The sequence below is a fragment of the Martes martes genome (genome assembly GCF_963455335.1).
Source record: "Martes martes genome assembly, chromosome: 1".
In the NCBI taxonomy this organism is placed as follows: Eukaryota; Metazoa; Chordata; class Mammalia; order Carnivora; family Mustelidae; genus Martes; species Martes martes.
Window position 1 is genome coordinate 200,398,750 of NC_137888.1, and position 18,349 is coordinate 200,417,098.

At 38.2% G+C, this 18,349-nt stretch overlaps 1 protein-coding gene across 5 annotated transcripts in view; it reads left to right on the forward strand.

Annotated features, from left to right (window-relative positions):
* The window catches only part of SETD2 (SET domain containing 2, histone lysine methyltransferase), a 123,727-nt gene that overhangs the window by 25,048 nt on the left and 80,330 nt on the right, over positions 1-18,349 (forward strand). For 4 of the 5 annotated variants that reach the window (XR_013968339.1, XR_013968340.1, XR_013968341.1 and 1 more), the window contains exons 1-4: positions 6,127-6,421; positions 8,181-12,544; positions 15,697-15,828; positions 17,215-17,343. Coding sequence is in view for 2 of the 5 variants with exons in the window: in XM_080829242.1 (XP_080685368.1) it covers positions 6,380-6,421; positions 8,181-12,544; positions 15,697-15,828; positions 17,215-17,343 (4,667 nt within the window). In the remaining 3 variants the exon portion in view is untranslated. Of the gene's footprint in view, positions 1-6,126; positions 6,422-8,180; positions 12,545-15,696; positions 15,829-17,214; positions 17,344-18,349 lie in introns of those variants that run through there. The other variant, XM_080829243.1, reaches the window with a different exon arrangement.

An 18,349-nucleotide genomic window follows, 5' to 3' on the forward strand; every position in this document is an offset into this window, starting at 1 on the left:
TAGATTCTTAAGGGGTGGAGATTTTGTGAGGGTATTTAAAAGTGTTTCATGTTTGATTATTTTAAGTTAAAAAACAATTTTTTAGCTTTGAAATAGTTTTAGACTTACAGAATGGTCAAAAATAATACAGAGATTTCCTGTATACTTTCTTCACTCCAGTATGAACATTTTACCATTTATCATTCTTTCTACATACACACATGCACACATTACTTTTTTTCTGAAATGTTTGATAGTTATAGTCATGATGCCTTTTTATCCTCATATCCTCCAATGTGTATTTTCTAAAGACAAAGGGATTCTCTTATATAATCACTGTGTAGTTATCAATTTTGAGAAATTAACATCAACACAATACTACTTTCTAACTCACGCACCTTAAAAATTATTTTGACCAGTTTGAAGTTTTAAAATTTATTTCACTTGAAAGCTACCATTTTTAAGTGGTAATTTTCAAGTAAAGTAAATTTTAATATTTTAGATTCTTAAGTCAGTGTTCTTAAGTTGAGATCTAGCCTTCGATATCTGACAATTTTTTGTCTCTTTAAAAAAGGCCCATATATCACTCAAATGTGAGGAACACTAACCTTGAGCATTTGAGTATATGAATTTTAGTGAGAAACCTTTGGAGTCACTCCCATGTCATCTTTTTTTTTTTATTTTTATTTTTTTTTTTTTTATTTTTTTATTAAGATTTTTTTTTTTTTTTAATTTATTTATTTGTCAGAGAGAGAGAGTGAGTATAGGCAGAGGCAGAGAGAGAAGCAGGCTCCCTGCCGAGCAAGGAGCCCGATGTGGGACTCGATCCCAGGATGCTGGGATCATGACCTGAGCCGAAGGCAGCTGCTTAACCAACTGAGCCACCCAGGCGTCCCTCATCTTTTTTTTTTTAATTTTTTGAAGATTTTGTTTATTTATTTGACAGACAGAGATCACAAGTAGGCAGAGAGGCAGGCAGAGAGAGAGGGAGAAGCAGGCTCCCTGTTGAGCAGAGAGCCCAATGCGGGGCTCAATCCCAGGACCTTGGGATCATGACCTGAGCTGAAGGCAGAGGCTTTAACCCACTGAGCCACCCAGGCACCCCCCACCCCATGTCATCTTTAAAGTCTTATTAAAATCAAGATAAAGTAATTAAGTGCTGCTTCTGATTTGTGGTTCAGGAGACTCAGTGAACTGAAGGCCTGGAATGAGACCTTCTAGGACCTTACTTTTAGCTTGACATCTAGAACAGGAATTTCTGTCTCATTTGAGGTAAGTTCTCATCCAGATTCTTCTTAGGCATTTCTGATGACAAGGAAACTTTAGTGTCCCATACAGTGACATATTCCAGTTGCAGATGCCTCACATCTGATTTTTATAAATCAGTAAGAAAGATCAACAACTCAGTTAATTGGCAGAGGACCTGAAAAAGCACTTCCCAGCAGAAAGAAAATACCAGTGACTAGAAACATGAAAAGCTATTATGATGGTAGAACTAAAAATGAAGCTACATGTATATGTATTGATATATAATGATATCTAAGGCTTTAAATGGAGAAAAATAAGTTATAGAAAGGTATGTTTCCTTTCGTGTATGTGTTTTCTCCTTAAAAAGAGATACATATGCTCATTTATGCACACAATTTCCAGAAGGGTGTGAAGAACTTAACATTAGTTGCCAGTAGAGAAAGAGATCTCATTTGAGTTGTGTATCTCTTTATATTACAAATTTTCCCCTAAGTGCATGTATTTTTCAGAGAAAGAAAATGAATTTAAAATGTTCAGACTTAAAATGACCTAAAATCTGTTATTCTGTACATCACAGCTCCAACTTCTGGAGTTGTGCAAAATAATTTTATCTTTTTTTTTATTTTATCTTTTATTTTATTTTATCTTCTAAGTTTTCTGATATTTTAAAATAAATCACTGTGGTCTTGTAAGTGGTCTTTTTTCCAGTGTAAATAAAAGTACTGTGCAAAATAATTTTATCTTTTTTTTAATTTTATCTTTTATTTTATTTTATCTTCTAAGTTTTCTGATATTTTAAAATAAATCACTGTGGTCTTGTAAGTGGTCTTTTTTCCAGTGTAAATAAAAGTACTTCTGTTTGGGATACCTGGGTGGCTTTGTCGGTTGAGTATCTATCTGCCTTTGGCTCGGGACATGATCCCCGCTTCTTGGGATTGAGTCTGGAGTCGGGCTCCTTGACCAGCAGGGAGCCTGGTTCTCCCTCTGCCTGCAGCTCCCCCTGCTTGTGCTCTCTCTCTCTCTCTCTCTGACAAGTAAATAAAATCTTTAAAAACAACAAGAACAACAAACTTCTGTTTAACTGTATCATTTCTTATGTGACATGGTATCCAGAATAGATTCCCTTACTATCCAGCTGTGAGTATTCATCTGTGAATATTCTCCTTTTTTTTTTTTTTTTAAGATTTTATTTATTATTTGACGAAGGAGACACACGAGAGAGGGAGCACAAGCAGTCTCAGGACACAGGTGTCCCCATCTGCGAATATTCTTGATATGGCCAAATCTCCCATACCAAGCTTCCCTTTGGAAACTAGTTTTTGTGTCCTAACCAGAGAGATTGGGTAGTTAGTTGGTTGATTTTAATAGTCATGCTATTCATTGGTTCTTTGAACTTGCTATGACAATATCTCTTAATTGAATAATTTCCACATGTACTCTGTGGCCTAGTGGAGATTTGGCACTGTGCTGACACGGACTAATCAACAGTCTTTAAAGGTAGTTCTTCAGCAAGCTGCAGATACTTATACTATACGTTTTTGACAGACAACTGGCTTCAGTCTTCCTGTTTTTTCTTCTATATTAGCTTTTCAAAAGAAGAAATAAGGCCATTCTAACATGATTGTTTGCTAGAGAATTAAATGGCTGCTTCTGCATGCCTCTTTATTTTTCATGGTAGGGATATTGGGGACTCTGTACTCCTAGCTCTGGCTTCCATACCCTAGTTCTGTCAACCTTCCTTCAACATTATTTTATACTATTTACCAAAATAAGTGTTCTTTTATTAGAAAACATTTGTGGCTGATTCTTGCTACTAATTGTGGGCTCAGAATTTTGTTTCTTCAGAAAAGTCTTGTCTTATTGCAATGGCAGTCTGCTTCTGTGGCCGCACCTGGGTATTGTCATTTCCTGGAAATGTACCCTAACTCTGGTGCTCTGACCATAATTTCCAATTCTTTCACCTTACCCTTCTACCTCCCTTTCTGGTTTCCAGAAGATTTACTCTTTGAAGCTTCTAGTATCTTGCCCCTACCCTGTTCTTTCAGTTTATCAGCTGCTTTCAAATTTCACTCTCTTCTGTTATCTGTGGGTTACTAGGTCACTCATTTATGTATTCTTGGGAATGCCTTCAGTTCTCATCTCCTTGTCATCTACCCGGCTTGTCCCACCCAACTTTCTGGAGTAACTCACCAGTTGTTCCTTTAGTTGCTTCTAGATAGTTTAATGCTGCCAGCAAAAGTAGAATAAATGTGCTGATAAGCTCTTTTATAAATTAATAAGGTCCAGCTTTGGGCAGCAACATTGAGGATTATAGTCCACTTCCATTTCTGTTACTTACACTTGAATTTTAACTATTTTGCTCTGTTCCTTCTCTCAATGTTCAAGTGAGGATGTGAGAGAGAAATAGAAACCAAAAGGATATGCTTGCTTTGTCTTAAAATTTAACCATGTCTTCACTCATCTGTATCCCCTTCTTTCAAGATCATTCCCTTCAGTCTGTTGTAGTGATTCCATATTTTTTTCTGTGATCTAAGCAGCTTGTTTGCTCACAACCCTGCTCTGTTTATGATGAGGGAGGGAGGTAAGATACAGAATGGCTTGTATGGTATGATTGCTATACTTGAAAACGAAGATCTTTGTTTATCCTTCTCCTCCCCACCACCATCACATACACAGAAGCAGCATTGGAAGGCTTTTCACATCAAGGTGTTAATAGAAGTTGTCTCTGGATGTTGGATTGTGGACTTTTCCTTTTGCTTGTTTGTAATTTGATCTTTCTCCATTAACATGACATGTCTTTACAATGAGAAAATTTTTTATTGTCCCCCATATTTTCTGTACATGCCTATATTATTATTATTATAAACATTTTATTATCATGTTCTGGGAAATGTCTTGCCATCTCTGTTAAGCAGTTCTCTGATTTCTGAAATGGATCATTATTCCCCCCCACCCCTGAATCCTACTTCTGTAATGTTTCACCAGCTTTTTGATCATGTGATGATGCTGATTATAGTTTGTCAGGATTATCCTGTTCATTTGCTTGTCCAAAGTAGAACTGCTGAGGCTTAGGAAAGAGTTCTGGTCACCTCAGTATTTCCAGCACTTCTGTATGGATATAGATGGATACAAGCATGGGACAAGCATGAACATTCTTAAATGTATACTGGAAAGGAGAGTACAAATATGAATGACATTCCAAACGCTTGGGTGTGTCCAGGTACCTTTGATGTTCTTGAAAAAATTCCACATGGTACTAATTTAAGTCAAATCTTTTTTTTTTTTTTTTTAAGATTTTATTTATTTATTTGACAGAGAGGCAGCGAGAGAGGGAACACAAGCAGGGGAAGTGGGAGAGGGAAAAACCGGCCCCCCGCTGAGCAGGGAGCCTGACGCCGGGCCCTGTCCTAGGATCCTGGGATCATGACCCGAGCCGAAGGCAGATGCCCCAACCACTGAGCCACCCAGGTGTCCCCAAATCTAGAATGTCGTAGGTTGTAAGACACAACTATCTTATGAACCACTAAGAAAGGAAAAAATGCTGCCTGTCAAACTATGATGTTATTGATGGTGTGATGCAGAAGTATTATATGTGGGGAAATGTACATCACAGAATTAATGAAATACAGTTGTTCTAAGAGTGCATCTGTGGGGACGCCTGGGTGGCTCAGTTGGTTAAGCTGCTGCCGTCAGCTCAGGTCATGATCCCAGGGTCCTGGGATCCAGTCCCACATCGGGCTCCTTGCTCAGCAGGGAGCCTGCTTCTCTCTCTGCTTCTGCCTGCTGCTCTACCTGCTTGTGTTCTCTCTCTCTCTCTCTGACAAATAAATAAATAAATAAAATCTTAAAAAAAAAAAATAGATTGCATCTGTGAAGTTTTTAGTGGTTTTGGAGTAGAAGAAAGTGTTTAACCTTGACCCTGATTCAGATCTCATCCATGTATTGCCAACTTTTTTGTAGGGCTACATAGACATTGGTGAACAGACTGAATTATGATGGAGTCAGGCGTACATTTGGAGACAGGATTTTTGTACGTTTCTTTTAAGGGGCATTTAAAACGGATTATTACATTCCAGTCTTGCCGTATAGCCTATAGAGTGGCCTGCCTAAAGTACTGATCTGGCTGTCATAACCTAAAGCCCTTTTTGTAGCTTCCCTTTCTCCAGTATGCCTTGGTGCACTGGTGTATACCAGACTTACGGCTTTTGATTCCACAGTCTCAAGACACAGTGTGGTTAGCTTTGTTAGAACATAACTATGTGCTCAGAGAGCCACATGCTGTGACCTTGAATAGAGTATATACCTTGTAATCAGCAAAGGGACTGTTGAATGGACACCACAAAGGATTAAGAACACCTAATCTGTAAGATAAAATCTATTTCGCCTCACGAGAAACTGGCCTTTGGACCTGGCTACTGCCCCCTACTTCACCTAATTATTGGCTTCTTTCTGCCTTATACTTTATACTCAGGTAATGTTGAACTGTGCATGTTGTTCTATGTTTTCATCTCTGTGCCTTTGTGGAGACTCTCCCTCTGCTTAGAATCTCCCTACAGGTATATTCTTCAGAAACTACTCTTCTTTTAGGAAGGATTCTTTGCTTTCCTATCTTCCTACTAAACTGAGCTATCTCCCTCTTTGCTGTTACACTGTACATATTTCTATCCTTGTGTATTTTATTATGTTGGAATTAACTTTTGTAACAATTACATTTTGTATTTATAGGACACTGTAGGCTTCTTAAGGGGAGGCACTCTGCTTTATTCACCTTTTTATTTCACAGTTTGTGGTGCTATCTTCAAAAAATATTTGCTATAGCAAATGTAATTGAAACTTTACCGAATACCATATTGAATAGGTTGTCGGTATCCTAGGTTTTAATAAAAAAACAACTTTGGGGGCGCCTGGGTGGCTCAGTGGTTTAAGCCTCTGCCTTCGGCTTAGGTCATGATCCCAGCGTCCTGGGATCGAGCCCCACATCGGGCTCTCTGCTCAGCGGGGAGCCTGCTTCCTCCTCTCTCTCTGCCTGCCTCTCTGCCTACTTGTGAACTGTCTGCCAAATAAGTAAATAAAAAATTCAAAAAAAAAATTAAAAAAAAAACTTTGATTTCAATTGGTTTTAAGTATTTACGATTTCTGTTTATTCTTTTGCATGCTTTCTTGGCTGGATGGCAATAGAGAAGAAGAAAATGAGGTAAGTATAATTTTAACTAGATATTCAGTAATTATTGGATTAAAAATTCAGAATTGATGGAGCACCTGGGTGGCTCAGTTGGTCAAGTACCTGACTCTTGATTTTTGGCTTGGGTCATGATCTCTGGGTTGTGAGGTTGAGCCCCACGTTGGACTCTGAGGAGCTGGACATGGACCCTGCTTAAGGTTTTCTCTCCCTCTCCCTGCTTTCGCATGTGTGTTTGTTTTCTCAAACAAAAAACAAAACCCCCTACAGTAACTCAGAATTTGGCTGTCTTTTTTTTTTTTTTTAAGTTTTTATTTTTAAAGTAATCTCTACACCCAATGTGGGGCTCAAATTCAACAACCCTGAGACCAAGAGTTGCTCACTCTACTGACTGCACCAGCCAGGCAACCATAGCTATCATTTTGAATGTGAAATGAAGTAATTGTTTTTGCTGAATTTTAAGATCTGTAGTAACTCATTCCAGTGAGGAACGCTTTATATCTCGAGAAAATGGTTTTTAAACTTTGGAGCTTCAAAAGCTTTAGGCAAGGTAGAGGAAACTGGCAGATCTGGAGACAGCATTTTACCTGTTTTTATGTATTGAGCTACCATGTAAGATGTCGTTTGTCAAGTGGACTCTGTTTCTTAAAAGTATTTGAAGACCACTGCTCTATGATAATGCGTGAGGAAACATTTACTTTCCCACTTGAATTGTTACTGTATAATATTGAAAACTGATTTCAGATTTTATTATATTGAAGGGGAAAACTGTTCTCTTAAACAGCGAGAGTTGATTAAAGAATATCAATTAGAAAAGTGTTGCAGATGGCCAGTGTACCGTCTTTAATCGAGGCTTGAGGGTGATAGTTTCCTGTTGTTCTCTCTACCACCTAGGTTATGCCTTAAACTTCTAAAGCCCACTATTTCCTTTGGTGGTTTGGCAAATAAGGGAGGGAAAAATCTTAGATGTATACTTATACAGTAGGATTGGACTATAAATTAGCATGGCCTGAGTATGTGAGGCCCAGGCAGAGACAGTGGTAGTGTGCAAGGGCGGATTAATTTACAGGAAGCAGAAAAGTCTGGTCCTCATTTGCTTACCTCATCTGTAAAATAAGATGGGAGACTGCTGGTATAGACCAGTGGTTTTCAAATCTGGAAAGTCCATTGGAATTGCCTCACATGCTTAGTCCCCCAAAACAAAACCAAACAAAACATACTTTCTTGCCTAACTTAGAACCAGTGAATTGCTGTTGAATTGCTTGGAGTTTTGTTGCAGATCCATATTTTACCAAGCACCTAAGTGATTCTGTGTGATGTCGGGAGACCACTAGTTATAATGACTTCTGCTTTTTCTTCTCAGATAGGACATAGGACTAGACTATTCTCATTGAGTTGTTAGTTATTGCTCTCTATCTGTTTGTCTTTTTGTGTTGTGTCTTGAATTACATAGGATTTTTTTTTCATTCTTGTTGAAAATTCTGCCTGGGGGGGAAAATTGTAAAATGGATAAATTCTTTGTGTAACAGACAAGAATAGAAAAATACGGGTAATTGTTGAAACTGAGGTGTGTACTTAGGGATTTTTTATACTATCCTCTATACTTTTGAGTGTGTGTGAAATTTTCTATAATAAAGAAGTGCTTATCTAGCTTAGTGAAATTCATACTGTCCTTAAAAAGGACTTTTCATTTTTCTGACATTTTAAACCGTGATGCTAGTCATTTGAAAGTAACTTTATTGTTGTAGTAACTGCTTGTTTTGTTCATTTATAGGCAAAGATTGAAAATGTGCAGAAAACAGGTTTCATCAAAGGACCAATGTTCAAAGGTGTTGCTTCTAGTCGATTTTTACCCAAAGGCACCAAGACAAAAGTTAATTTGGAGGAACAGGGACGACAGAAGGTGTCTTTCAGTTTCAGCCTTACAAAGAAAACTTTGCAGAACAGGTTTCTAACTGCACTTGGCAATGAAAAGCAAAATGATACTCCAAACTCCCCAGCTGGACCTCTTCAAGTAGACTTGACCCCTAAAATTAAAATGGACATTGGAGATACCTTATCTACTACCGAAGAATCTTCCCCACCAAAATCAAGGGTAGAATTGGGCAAAATTCATTTTAAGAAACATCTGCTTCATGTGACATCCAGGCCACTGCTGACTCCTGCCACAGCAGTGACCTCTCCACCTCCTCCCATAGCACCATTACCAGCAGTCATAGCAGAATCAACAACTGTAGACTCGCCACCCTCATCTCCACCTCCACCACCTCCACCTCCTCAGGCCACAACACCCTCACCACCAGCACCAGTAACAGAGCCAGTGGCCTTGCCACACACACCAATCCCAGTTCTGATGACAGCACCAGTAGATGTAGCAGTTAGAGCACTGAAGGAACCACCAGTTACAACTGTACCAGAATCTTCAGAAGTGGACACTAAGCAGGAGGCTGCTGTATCTAATAGTTCAGAAGAACACATAACTCAAAATTTGAATGAGCAAGTAGATATTCCCTCACAAAAAGAGGATTCCCATATTGGGAAGGAAGAAGAAATTCCAGATAGTTCTAAGAGTAATCTGGGCTCCAAAAAAACAGGTCCTAAGAAGAAATCCTTGCAATCTGAAGGCACCTTTCTTGCTTCAGAATCTGATGAAGATTCTGTACGGACTTCCTCAAGTCAAAGATCACATGATTTAAAATTTTCAGCAAGCATTGAAAAGGAAAGAGATTCAAAAAAGAGCTTAGCACCTTTAAAAAATGAGGATTTAGGGAAATCTTCACGGTCTAAAACAGAGAGAGATGATAAATATTTTAGCTACTCAAAACTTGAAAGAGATGCTCGGTATATATCTTCTCGATGTAGATCAGAGAGAGAGCGAAGGCGGAGCAGATCTCGTTCCAGATCTGACAGAGGCTCTAGAACTAGTTTATCCTATTCCCGGTCGGAGCGATCCCATTATTACGACTCCGATCGTCGCTACCATCGGAGTTCCCCTTATCGAGAGAGGGCACGCTATTCTCGGCCATATACAGATAACAGAGCTCGAGAGAGTTCTGACTCAGAAGAGGAGTATAAGAAGACCTACTCAAGGCGTACCTCCTCTCATTCCTTCTCTTACAGAGACCTAAGGACATCATCATCCTATTCTAAATCTGATAGGGACTGCAAAACTGAGTCCTCTTACTTAGAGATGGAGAAGAGAGGAAAGTATTCTTCAAAATTAGAAAGAGAATCGAAAAGGACTTCAGAAAATGAAGCAATGAAAAGATGTTGTTCTCCCCCTAATGAACTGGTATTCCGACGGGGGTCCTCCTATTCCAAGCATGATAACAGTGCTTCCCGTTACAAATCTACCCTTTCAAAATCTATATCCAAGTCTGATAAATTTAAAAATTCTTTCTGTTGTACAGAATTAAATGAGGAAATCAAACCATCTCATTCTTCTAATTTACAGGCTCCTTGTTCAAAAGGTAGTGATTTAAGAATGATTAGTAAAATTCCTGAAAGAGAAAAGACTGGGTCTCCATCTCCATCAAATCGATTAAATGATTCACCTACTTTTAAAAAGCTAGATGAATCACTTATTTTTAAATCTGAATTTATAGGACACGATAGCCATGATAGTATTAAGGAATTAGACTCTTTATCTAAAGTGAAGAATGATCAATTAAGAAGTTATTGCCCCATAGAATTAAATATAAATGGATCTCCTGGGGCAGAATCTGATTTGGCAACATTTTGCACTTCTAAAACTGACACTGTTTTGATGTCTTCTGATGATAGTGTGACTGGATCGGAGGTGTCCCCTTTGGTCAAAGGATGCATGCTTCCATCAAATGGATTTCAGAGTGTTAATAGATGTAAAGAAAAAGACACGGATGATAGTTGCATGTTGCATAGTAAGTCAGGAAGCCCATTTAGAGAAGCAGAACCTCCGGTGTCACCACACCAAGATAAACTTATGTCTTTGCCGGTTATGACTATAGATTATTCTAAAACTGTAATTAAAGAACCAGTTGATATGACAGTTTCTTGCTGTAAAACCAAAGATTCAGATATATGCTGTACTTCAAATGACAAGAACCCTTCGTTGCATCATTCTGAAGCTGAAAAGATTGAGCCTTCAGTTATGAAGATTTCTTCAAATAGCTTTATGAATGTGCATTTGAAATCAAAAACAGTTATATGTGATAATAGAAATCTGACAGATCAGCACTCAAAATTTGCATGTGAAGAATATAAACAGAATGTTGGTAGCACTAGTTCGGCTTCTGTTAACCATTTTGATGATTTATATCAACCTATTGAGAGTTCAGGCATTGCTTCATCTCTTCCAAGTCTTCCACCAGGAATAAAAGTGGACAGTTTAACTCTGTTGCATTGTGGAGAGAACACATCTCCGGTTTTGGATGCTGTGCTAAAGAGTAAAAGCACAGAGTTTTTAAAGCATGCAGAGAAAGAAACAGTAGCAGAAGTAGATAGCGGCCTGCCTGATTCAGGAAGAGGATTTGCTTCTTGGGAAGATAGGCATAATAATGGGTTGTCTGGGAAATGCGTGCAAGAGGCTCAAGAAGAAGGGAATTCCATATTGCCTGATAGAAGAGGAAGAGCAGAAATCTCTTTAGATGAAGAAGGAGGAAGGGGACATGTGCATACCTCTGATGATTCAGAAGTTGTATTTTCATCTTGTGACTTGAATTTAACCATGGAAGACAGTGATGGTGTAACATACACCTTAAAATGTGACAGTAGTGGGCATGCCTCAGAGATTGTATCTACTGTCCATGAAGATTATTCTGGTTCTTCTGAAAGTTCAAGTGATGAAAGTGACTCTGAAGATACAGATTCTGATGATAGCAGTATTCCAAGAAACCGTCTTCAGTCTGTTGTGGTAGTGCCAAAGAATTCTACTTTGCCCATGGAAGAAACCAGTCCTTGTTCTTCTCGGAGTAGTCAGAGTTACAGACACTATTCTGACCACTGGGAAGATGAGAGATTGGAGTCAAGGAGACATTCATATGAGGAAAAATTCGAGAGTGTAGCAAGCAAATCCTGTTCTCAAACCGAGAAGTTCTTCCATCATAAAGGGACAGAGAAGAATCTGGAAGTTTCTTTCTCACAGCCTAGCAGAAAACAAATAGATAATCACCTATCTGAAATTGCTCATCCTCAGAGTGATGGGGTTGATAGTACGAGTCATACAGATGTGAAATCTGACTTTCTAGGTCATCCAAATTCTGAGGAAACCACAAAAGCCAAAATAGCTTCTAGGCAGCAGGAAGAGCTGCCAGTTTATTCTTCTGATGATTTTGAAGATGTCCCAAGTAAGTCTCGGCAACAGATCACTTTCCCTAACAGGCCAGATAGTCGACTGGGAAAAACAGAGTTGAGTTTTTCTTCCTCTTGTGAGCGAGTGGATGGTTTCCGTTCATCAGAAGAGCTCCGAAACCTAGGGTGGGAATTCTCTCAACAAGAAAAGCCTACTACCACATATCAACAACCTGATAGCAGCTATGGAGCCTGTGGTGGACACAAGTATCAGCAAAGTGCAGAACATTATGGTGGGACACGTAATTACTGGCAAGGCAATGGCTACTGGGATCCAAGATCAGCAGGTAGACCTCCTGGAACTGGGGTTGTGTATGATCGAATTCAAGGACAGGTACCAGATTCCTTAACAGATGACCGTGAAGAGGAGGAGAATTGGGATCAACGTGGAGGATCTCATTTTTCAATGCAGTCCAGTAAGTTTTTTCTGTCCCTTCAGAAGGACAAGGGGTCAGTGCAAGCACCTGAAATAAGCAGCAATTCCATTAAGGATTCTTTAACTGTGAACGAAAAGAAAGATCTTTCAAAAAACTTAGAAAAAAATGATATGAAAGATAGAGGGCCTCCAAAAAAAAGGAGACAGGAATTGGAGAGTGATTCTGAAAGTGAAGGTGAACTTCAGGACAGAAAGAAAGTTCGAGTGGCGGTAGAGCCGGGGGAAACAGCAGTGCCTCCAGGCTCAGCCCTGGTTGGGCCTTCTTGTGTCATGGAGGACTTCAGGGACCCACAGCGATGGAAAGAATATGCCAAGCAAGGAAAGATGCCTTGTTACTTCGATCTGATTGAAGAAAATGTTTATTTAACAGAAAGGTAAGCTTGCTTAATACTTGTCCAACAAATTTTAACCTCTTTTTGTTTAAAAAAAAAATCAGCTTTCAATGATTCACGTTGTATGAGGTCAATTGTATGAAATACAGGTTTGTGATAAGATATACATTGAACAATTGAAAAAGTATTTACCTATTTAGATTGGATGTTATAGGGTCCTTCCCTCAGTATCCATCCCCCCTGCCCAGGAAGGGGGTGTCTAATTATTTTTATTTGAGGGGGGAGTCTCATTACCTTTTGGGTTCTGAAAGTATGATTTAGGCCAGCCCTATTTTTCTTAAATTCCTTTTACATGTGTAACTATGATGAACAATGAAACAAAATCTCAGCAAAATAGTCTGCTCTTAGAAAAAGAAAAAAGTAGTTGTGCTTGATTTTTTTTTTCTTTTCCTTTTCAAAAATGCTCAGAATGATGTATCTTTGAAAGGTACTTCATAAAATTGGAACTGGACTAGAACACCATTTTCTGTCTGGTTTTTTAGTCTATTGCTAATAGATGAAATGATTAAATTTGGCAATAGCATAATCACTATTTTAGAATTAAATGATAAAATGGTTTACTACAGATCCCTAACAAGAAGCAAGTATAATGAGAATAGGAGTAATGAAACATAGTCCTCCAAAGCAGAGCCGCACAGCCCGCTTTCTTTCACCTTTCCTCGACAGTCCTCTTGTTTTCCCAATATGAATATGTGTTGAATGTGGCTTTTTAAACAAAAAAACCTGTAGTCTTTCCTTTTGCAAATTTCTCTTCTATCTAAGTCTCTACCATCATCCTTTTAAGTGTTAAAAATTGTTTTTATAATGAAATTTTTTTCACTGTGGTTAAGGTAAAGTTAAAATTAGGTCTCATGAGAAGTTTTTCGTATTTAAACAAGAAAACTTTTTGGGGGCTCCTGGGTTCAGTTAGTTGAGCATCCAACTCTTGGTTTTAATTCAGGTCATGATCTCAGGGTTGTGAGATTGAGCCCCGTGTCAGGCTTCGTGATGGGCTTGGAGTCTGAGATTCTCTCTCTCCCTCTGCCCCTCTCTCTGCTCACACGTTTTCTCTCTCTTTCTGAATAAGTAAGTAAATCTTGAAAAAATAAAAACCTTTTTATGATATAGAGAGTCTCTTACAGTTATAATTTACATCTAGTAAATTAGGTTTAAGTTTAAAATATTGAATATTTTAAGTAGTAGTTTTTAGGAATTGTGTGAGTATTCACGCACAGGGTCTTTAAAAGACTAAAGTAAAACTAATCAACCCAGTCCTCTGGGATTTGCTCAGCAGTGAGATCCAGATACATGTAACACCATACATATAGATCTGGTTGGTGGGAACATTGGAGAGCTTTTTTGGAGTAGGAAGCATTTATGTATATTCACCATTTTTAAAGTGCCTATTGTTACATGCTGGGCCTTTAGGAGCCACCAAGAACACAAATTATGCAATGGTATTGAGTATAGTGAAAAAATGTTCTTAGGTTTAATGAAAATAGGGTTATCTGAGTTCGTGCGCATTAGTCCTTACAGAGCAATACAAAATAAAACTTTTGCTGATTTTTCAAAACTACAGTTCTTAAAGTACTTGTAAATAGATATATGGTTTATCTTTAGTTCTGTTTCTTCAGGCTGAGAATAGTCATACACTTATTAATGAATGATACCTTGAATTGATCCAGATGAGTCATTCCTGTTACTCAAACTTAGTTGAAGCTATCAGGACACTCTTCAGATACTTTTTAAGTTGGGACTGTAATAGTCCATATGTTGAAGATGAAAGCAGATTAGTTAGGAGATTAAGACAGCCGCATAGAGCAGCTGTGCTCTTCACTGTTTGATAGTTGGAGTCAGACTGCCCTGATCTTAAGAAGGCGATCTTCTTCAACCATCTTTGATTTTTTTTCCTCCCTTTTGGACAAGGGTCAGAAAGAAAGTTCAACATAAAAGCCAGGAAATAATCACATTTTCACTTTCTTTGCAATCTCTGGTGTAGGTATTTATGAACCCAGTCTGTTTTGAACAGTTTCCCTTTTTACCCCCAAATCAGTCTGTTGAGAAAGTTTAGTCCTCTGATTATTCTGCAGTGCCTTATTATTCTGTAATACAGTTCTGTAAATTATACTTCATTCTTTTTTTAATCATTTAATTTTATTTTAAATAAGATTTTTAGAAATGCCTTGTTACTGAAAGATTCTCTGAAAGATTTATTGACTTAAACTCTTAATTAAAAGTCTTATTTTTTACGGGTGCTTGGGCGGCTCAATCTGTTAATTGTCTGACTCTTGATATTGGTTCAGGTCATGATCTCAGGGTTGTGAGAGAGAGCCCTGCATTGAGCTCTGAGCTGGGCATGGAGCCTGTTTAAGATTCTCTCTCTCCCTCTCCCTCTGTTCCTTCTCCATTGCTTGTGTGTGCATATGCTCTGATGCTCTCTCTGAAAGAAAAAAAAAAAACGTATTTTTTAATTTATTTTTTTAGCAGCTTCTTTCCTTCCTCAGTCTCTATGTTTTATAAGTTAAATATCTTTTTTTTCTCAACCATTGTTTGCTCATCTAGGAGGACTGATTCTTTTTTTTTTTTTTTTAAGATATTTATTTATTTATTTGTCAGAGGGAGCAGCAGGCAGAGAGAAGCAGGCTCCCCTCTAAGCAAGGAGCCTGATGTAGGACCCGATCCCAGAACTCCAGAATCATAACCAGCCAAAGGCAGATGCCCAACCGACTGAGGCCCCCACACATTCCCAGGAGGACTGATTCTTAAACTTCATTTTAATCAGCTGTGTCACTTTTTGGTTCTCATTTTTTTCCTGAGCCAAATATGACTATTAACACTCGAAATTGCTCAGAATTTGAGACTTAGCTGAAATGGACTAGGAAATGAGGGCTGAGTCTAAAATGATAGATTTGAAATTACCCAGTCCTCTCATTTGTCCAGGCTGAAGGTTGCCTCTCGTTCTCTTTGCAACATAAGTCTTAGTGTTTTTAGTCTCACAGATACTAGTGAGGAGATATTTTCTTCCTTTTGAATGTTTGACTTAACCAGAATCATTAAATGTGAAACTAAGGAGATTTAGCACATATTTGATTGTGTATGTTGTATCATTGCCAGGAGATTTCTTAAACCAATTCTTACAAAATTTTACCTAATAGAAAGAAGAATAAATCCCATCGGGATATTAAGCGAATGCAGTGTGAGTGTACACCTCTTTCTAAAGATGAAAGAGCTCAAGGTGAAATAGCATGTGGGGAAGATTGTCTTAATCGTCTCCTCATGATTGAATGGTAAGTAAATTAAGGTGTTCTGATTTTGCTCAGTCGTTCTATTAAATGTCTCAAAATAGTAGAGAGAATTAGTGATGAAACAGATTTAACCTTTCTCCTTCTACCTATCGTTGAGTATTTATAAGCAATGAAATCTCCAATGTATAACAGTGTTTATAAGGAGATAGATTTCCCTTGCATTGTACATTATAGTATACGTTGTCAGTGCTCTGTAAAGTAGCCCTAAAACTAACGTCGTAACCTTTTATCTCTTATAATGTTCATGTCTTGAGAGGTGAATGTTGGTATTTTTTAGCTTTTCCTATAAGATGAGATAAAACCGTAGCATTTCAAAAGTGCATAAAGTAAAATGTCTTCCAAACCCCAATCCCTCTATTTCTGGTCTTTCCCAGTACTTTTTATACCTATACCAACATTCACAGATATTTCCACTTTTTACATATAGAAATGAAATCTTTACCATATGTACTTTTTAAAAATTTTATCCCCTCACCCTGGCCTAAACACACATGAACACATAATTAAATATGTTTTGGATGCCTGTTCAGAGCAACACATACAGACATACCTTAATCTTCTCTAGGTTGCTTTATATAGTCTGTTTATAGTTAACTCATAATTATTTATCTCCTCTTAAGACATTTTCTTCTATATTTTTCTTATAAGCCATAAACATCTTTACATTAAAAAAAGTGTGGTTAATTTTTTTTTGCCAATTTGATTGATGAAAAATTGTATCATTTTTTAACATGAAGAGAATATGAAGGTGATTTATAGTGTAGATATTTTGTTCTTAGTGTTAATAAAGTGTTTTCTTTCAAACTCAGTTTTTTGTTTTGCTCATGTTCTAGTGTTACGAGAATAAAACCTATACCTCAGAAAAATAAAGGGAAAGCACTTTGATATTCCTTTATTAAACTGAAAGTAGAGATGACATACACATGTAAGAAGAGGAGACAGAGGAGTTAGCACTATCCTCCTAACTTGACATCGTTGCCCTGGCCTCTGCACTTTTCTGACTTTTCCTTCCAACCTTGCTAAAGAGATGGGAAGTATAGGATACCTTTCTTTATGTGTTTCCCACAGTCAGACTTAGCGTAGTTGTCAGGATCAGGTTCAAATTTAAGCTGGTGTTCATAACTCTATATAATAGATCAACAACCTGCCCTTCAGTCTTCCTGCAGCCCACTTCTTTTACCAGTCACCTGCTGTTTTCTCCATTCCGCAAGTGGGCCTTGTTCCCTGTTTCTGCACCGAGGCAGGTGCCATTGTTGTATCTCTTATTTGTTTTTGTTGTTCTTGTTGTTTGATCGTTTTTATCCACATCCTGTGTGTCATTAGAGATTCTGCTTTGAAGAATTTAATTTTCTCTGCTTCTCATTTTAGTTCTTCTCGGTGTCCAAATGGGGATTATTGTTCCAATAGACGGTTTCAGAGGAAACAGCATGCAGATGTGGAAGTCATACTCACAGAAAAGAAAGGCTGGGGCTTGAGAGCTGCCAAAGACCTTCCTTCGTAAGTTATGTCTTAATCCCCTTTCACTTTATTTTTGTATTGTTGAAGTTGGTTAGCTACTTTGTAGGAAAATAATGTGTTTGTTACACTGAAGTTTAATAATGATTATTATGGGGTTGCCTGGGTGGCTCAGTTGATTAAGCATCTGCCCTTGACTCAGGTCATGATCCCCAGGTCCTGGGATCAAGTCCTGAGTCGGGCTCCTTGCTCAGTGGGGAGTCTGCTTCTCCCTCTGCCTTCCACTTTCCCTGTTTGTGCTCTCTCTCTCTGACGAGTAAATAAATAAAAAAAATTTTTTTAAGATTTTATTTATTTATTTGTCAGAGAGAGCACATAAGCAGGCAGAGTGGCAGGCAGAGGCAGAGAGAGAAGCAGGCTCCCTGCTGGACAAAGGAGCCCGATTCGGGACTTGATCCCAGGACGCCAGGATCATGACCTGAGCCGAAGGCAGCCGCTCAACCGACTGAGCCACCCAGGCGTCCCTAAAATTCTTTTTTTAAAAGAGAATATTTTCCATTGTTTCCTAAAGCTCTTTAACCTTTCTAAGCTTCTCACAAAGAACCCTGCTTTGGTAAAATACACTGGCACTGAATGTTTCCAGGTTTCCCACATTTTCCTACTCATATAACTTCCATATGCTGATGGTAGTGTCAGTTTCATGCTTTAGTTCCAAACTATTTAGATCTTCACTGGTAGATCATTCCCCTCAAAGAGGATATATTGTGAGATATGCACAGGGTGAGGAAGGCTTTGGAGCTAATCTGCTAGTTAGTTACTGTTAAATACCATGACATTCCCTGTATATAGTATACTCATTTCTTCTCCAGTATTGAAGATACTAAATAACCAAGGAAAGACCAATCAGGGATGGAAGGTATCTGAGAGACGCCAAGGAGAGTGATTAATCATGATTATTGATAGATACTAGAGAAAACTCACAGAGGATGTTGTGAGAGAAAAGGTCTATCTGACCTTAAACATCTTCAGAGACCTTTGAATAAAGGCA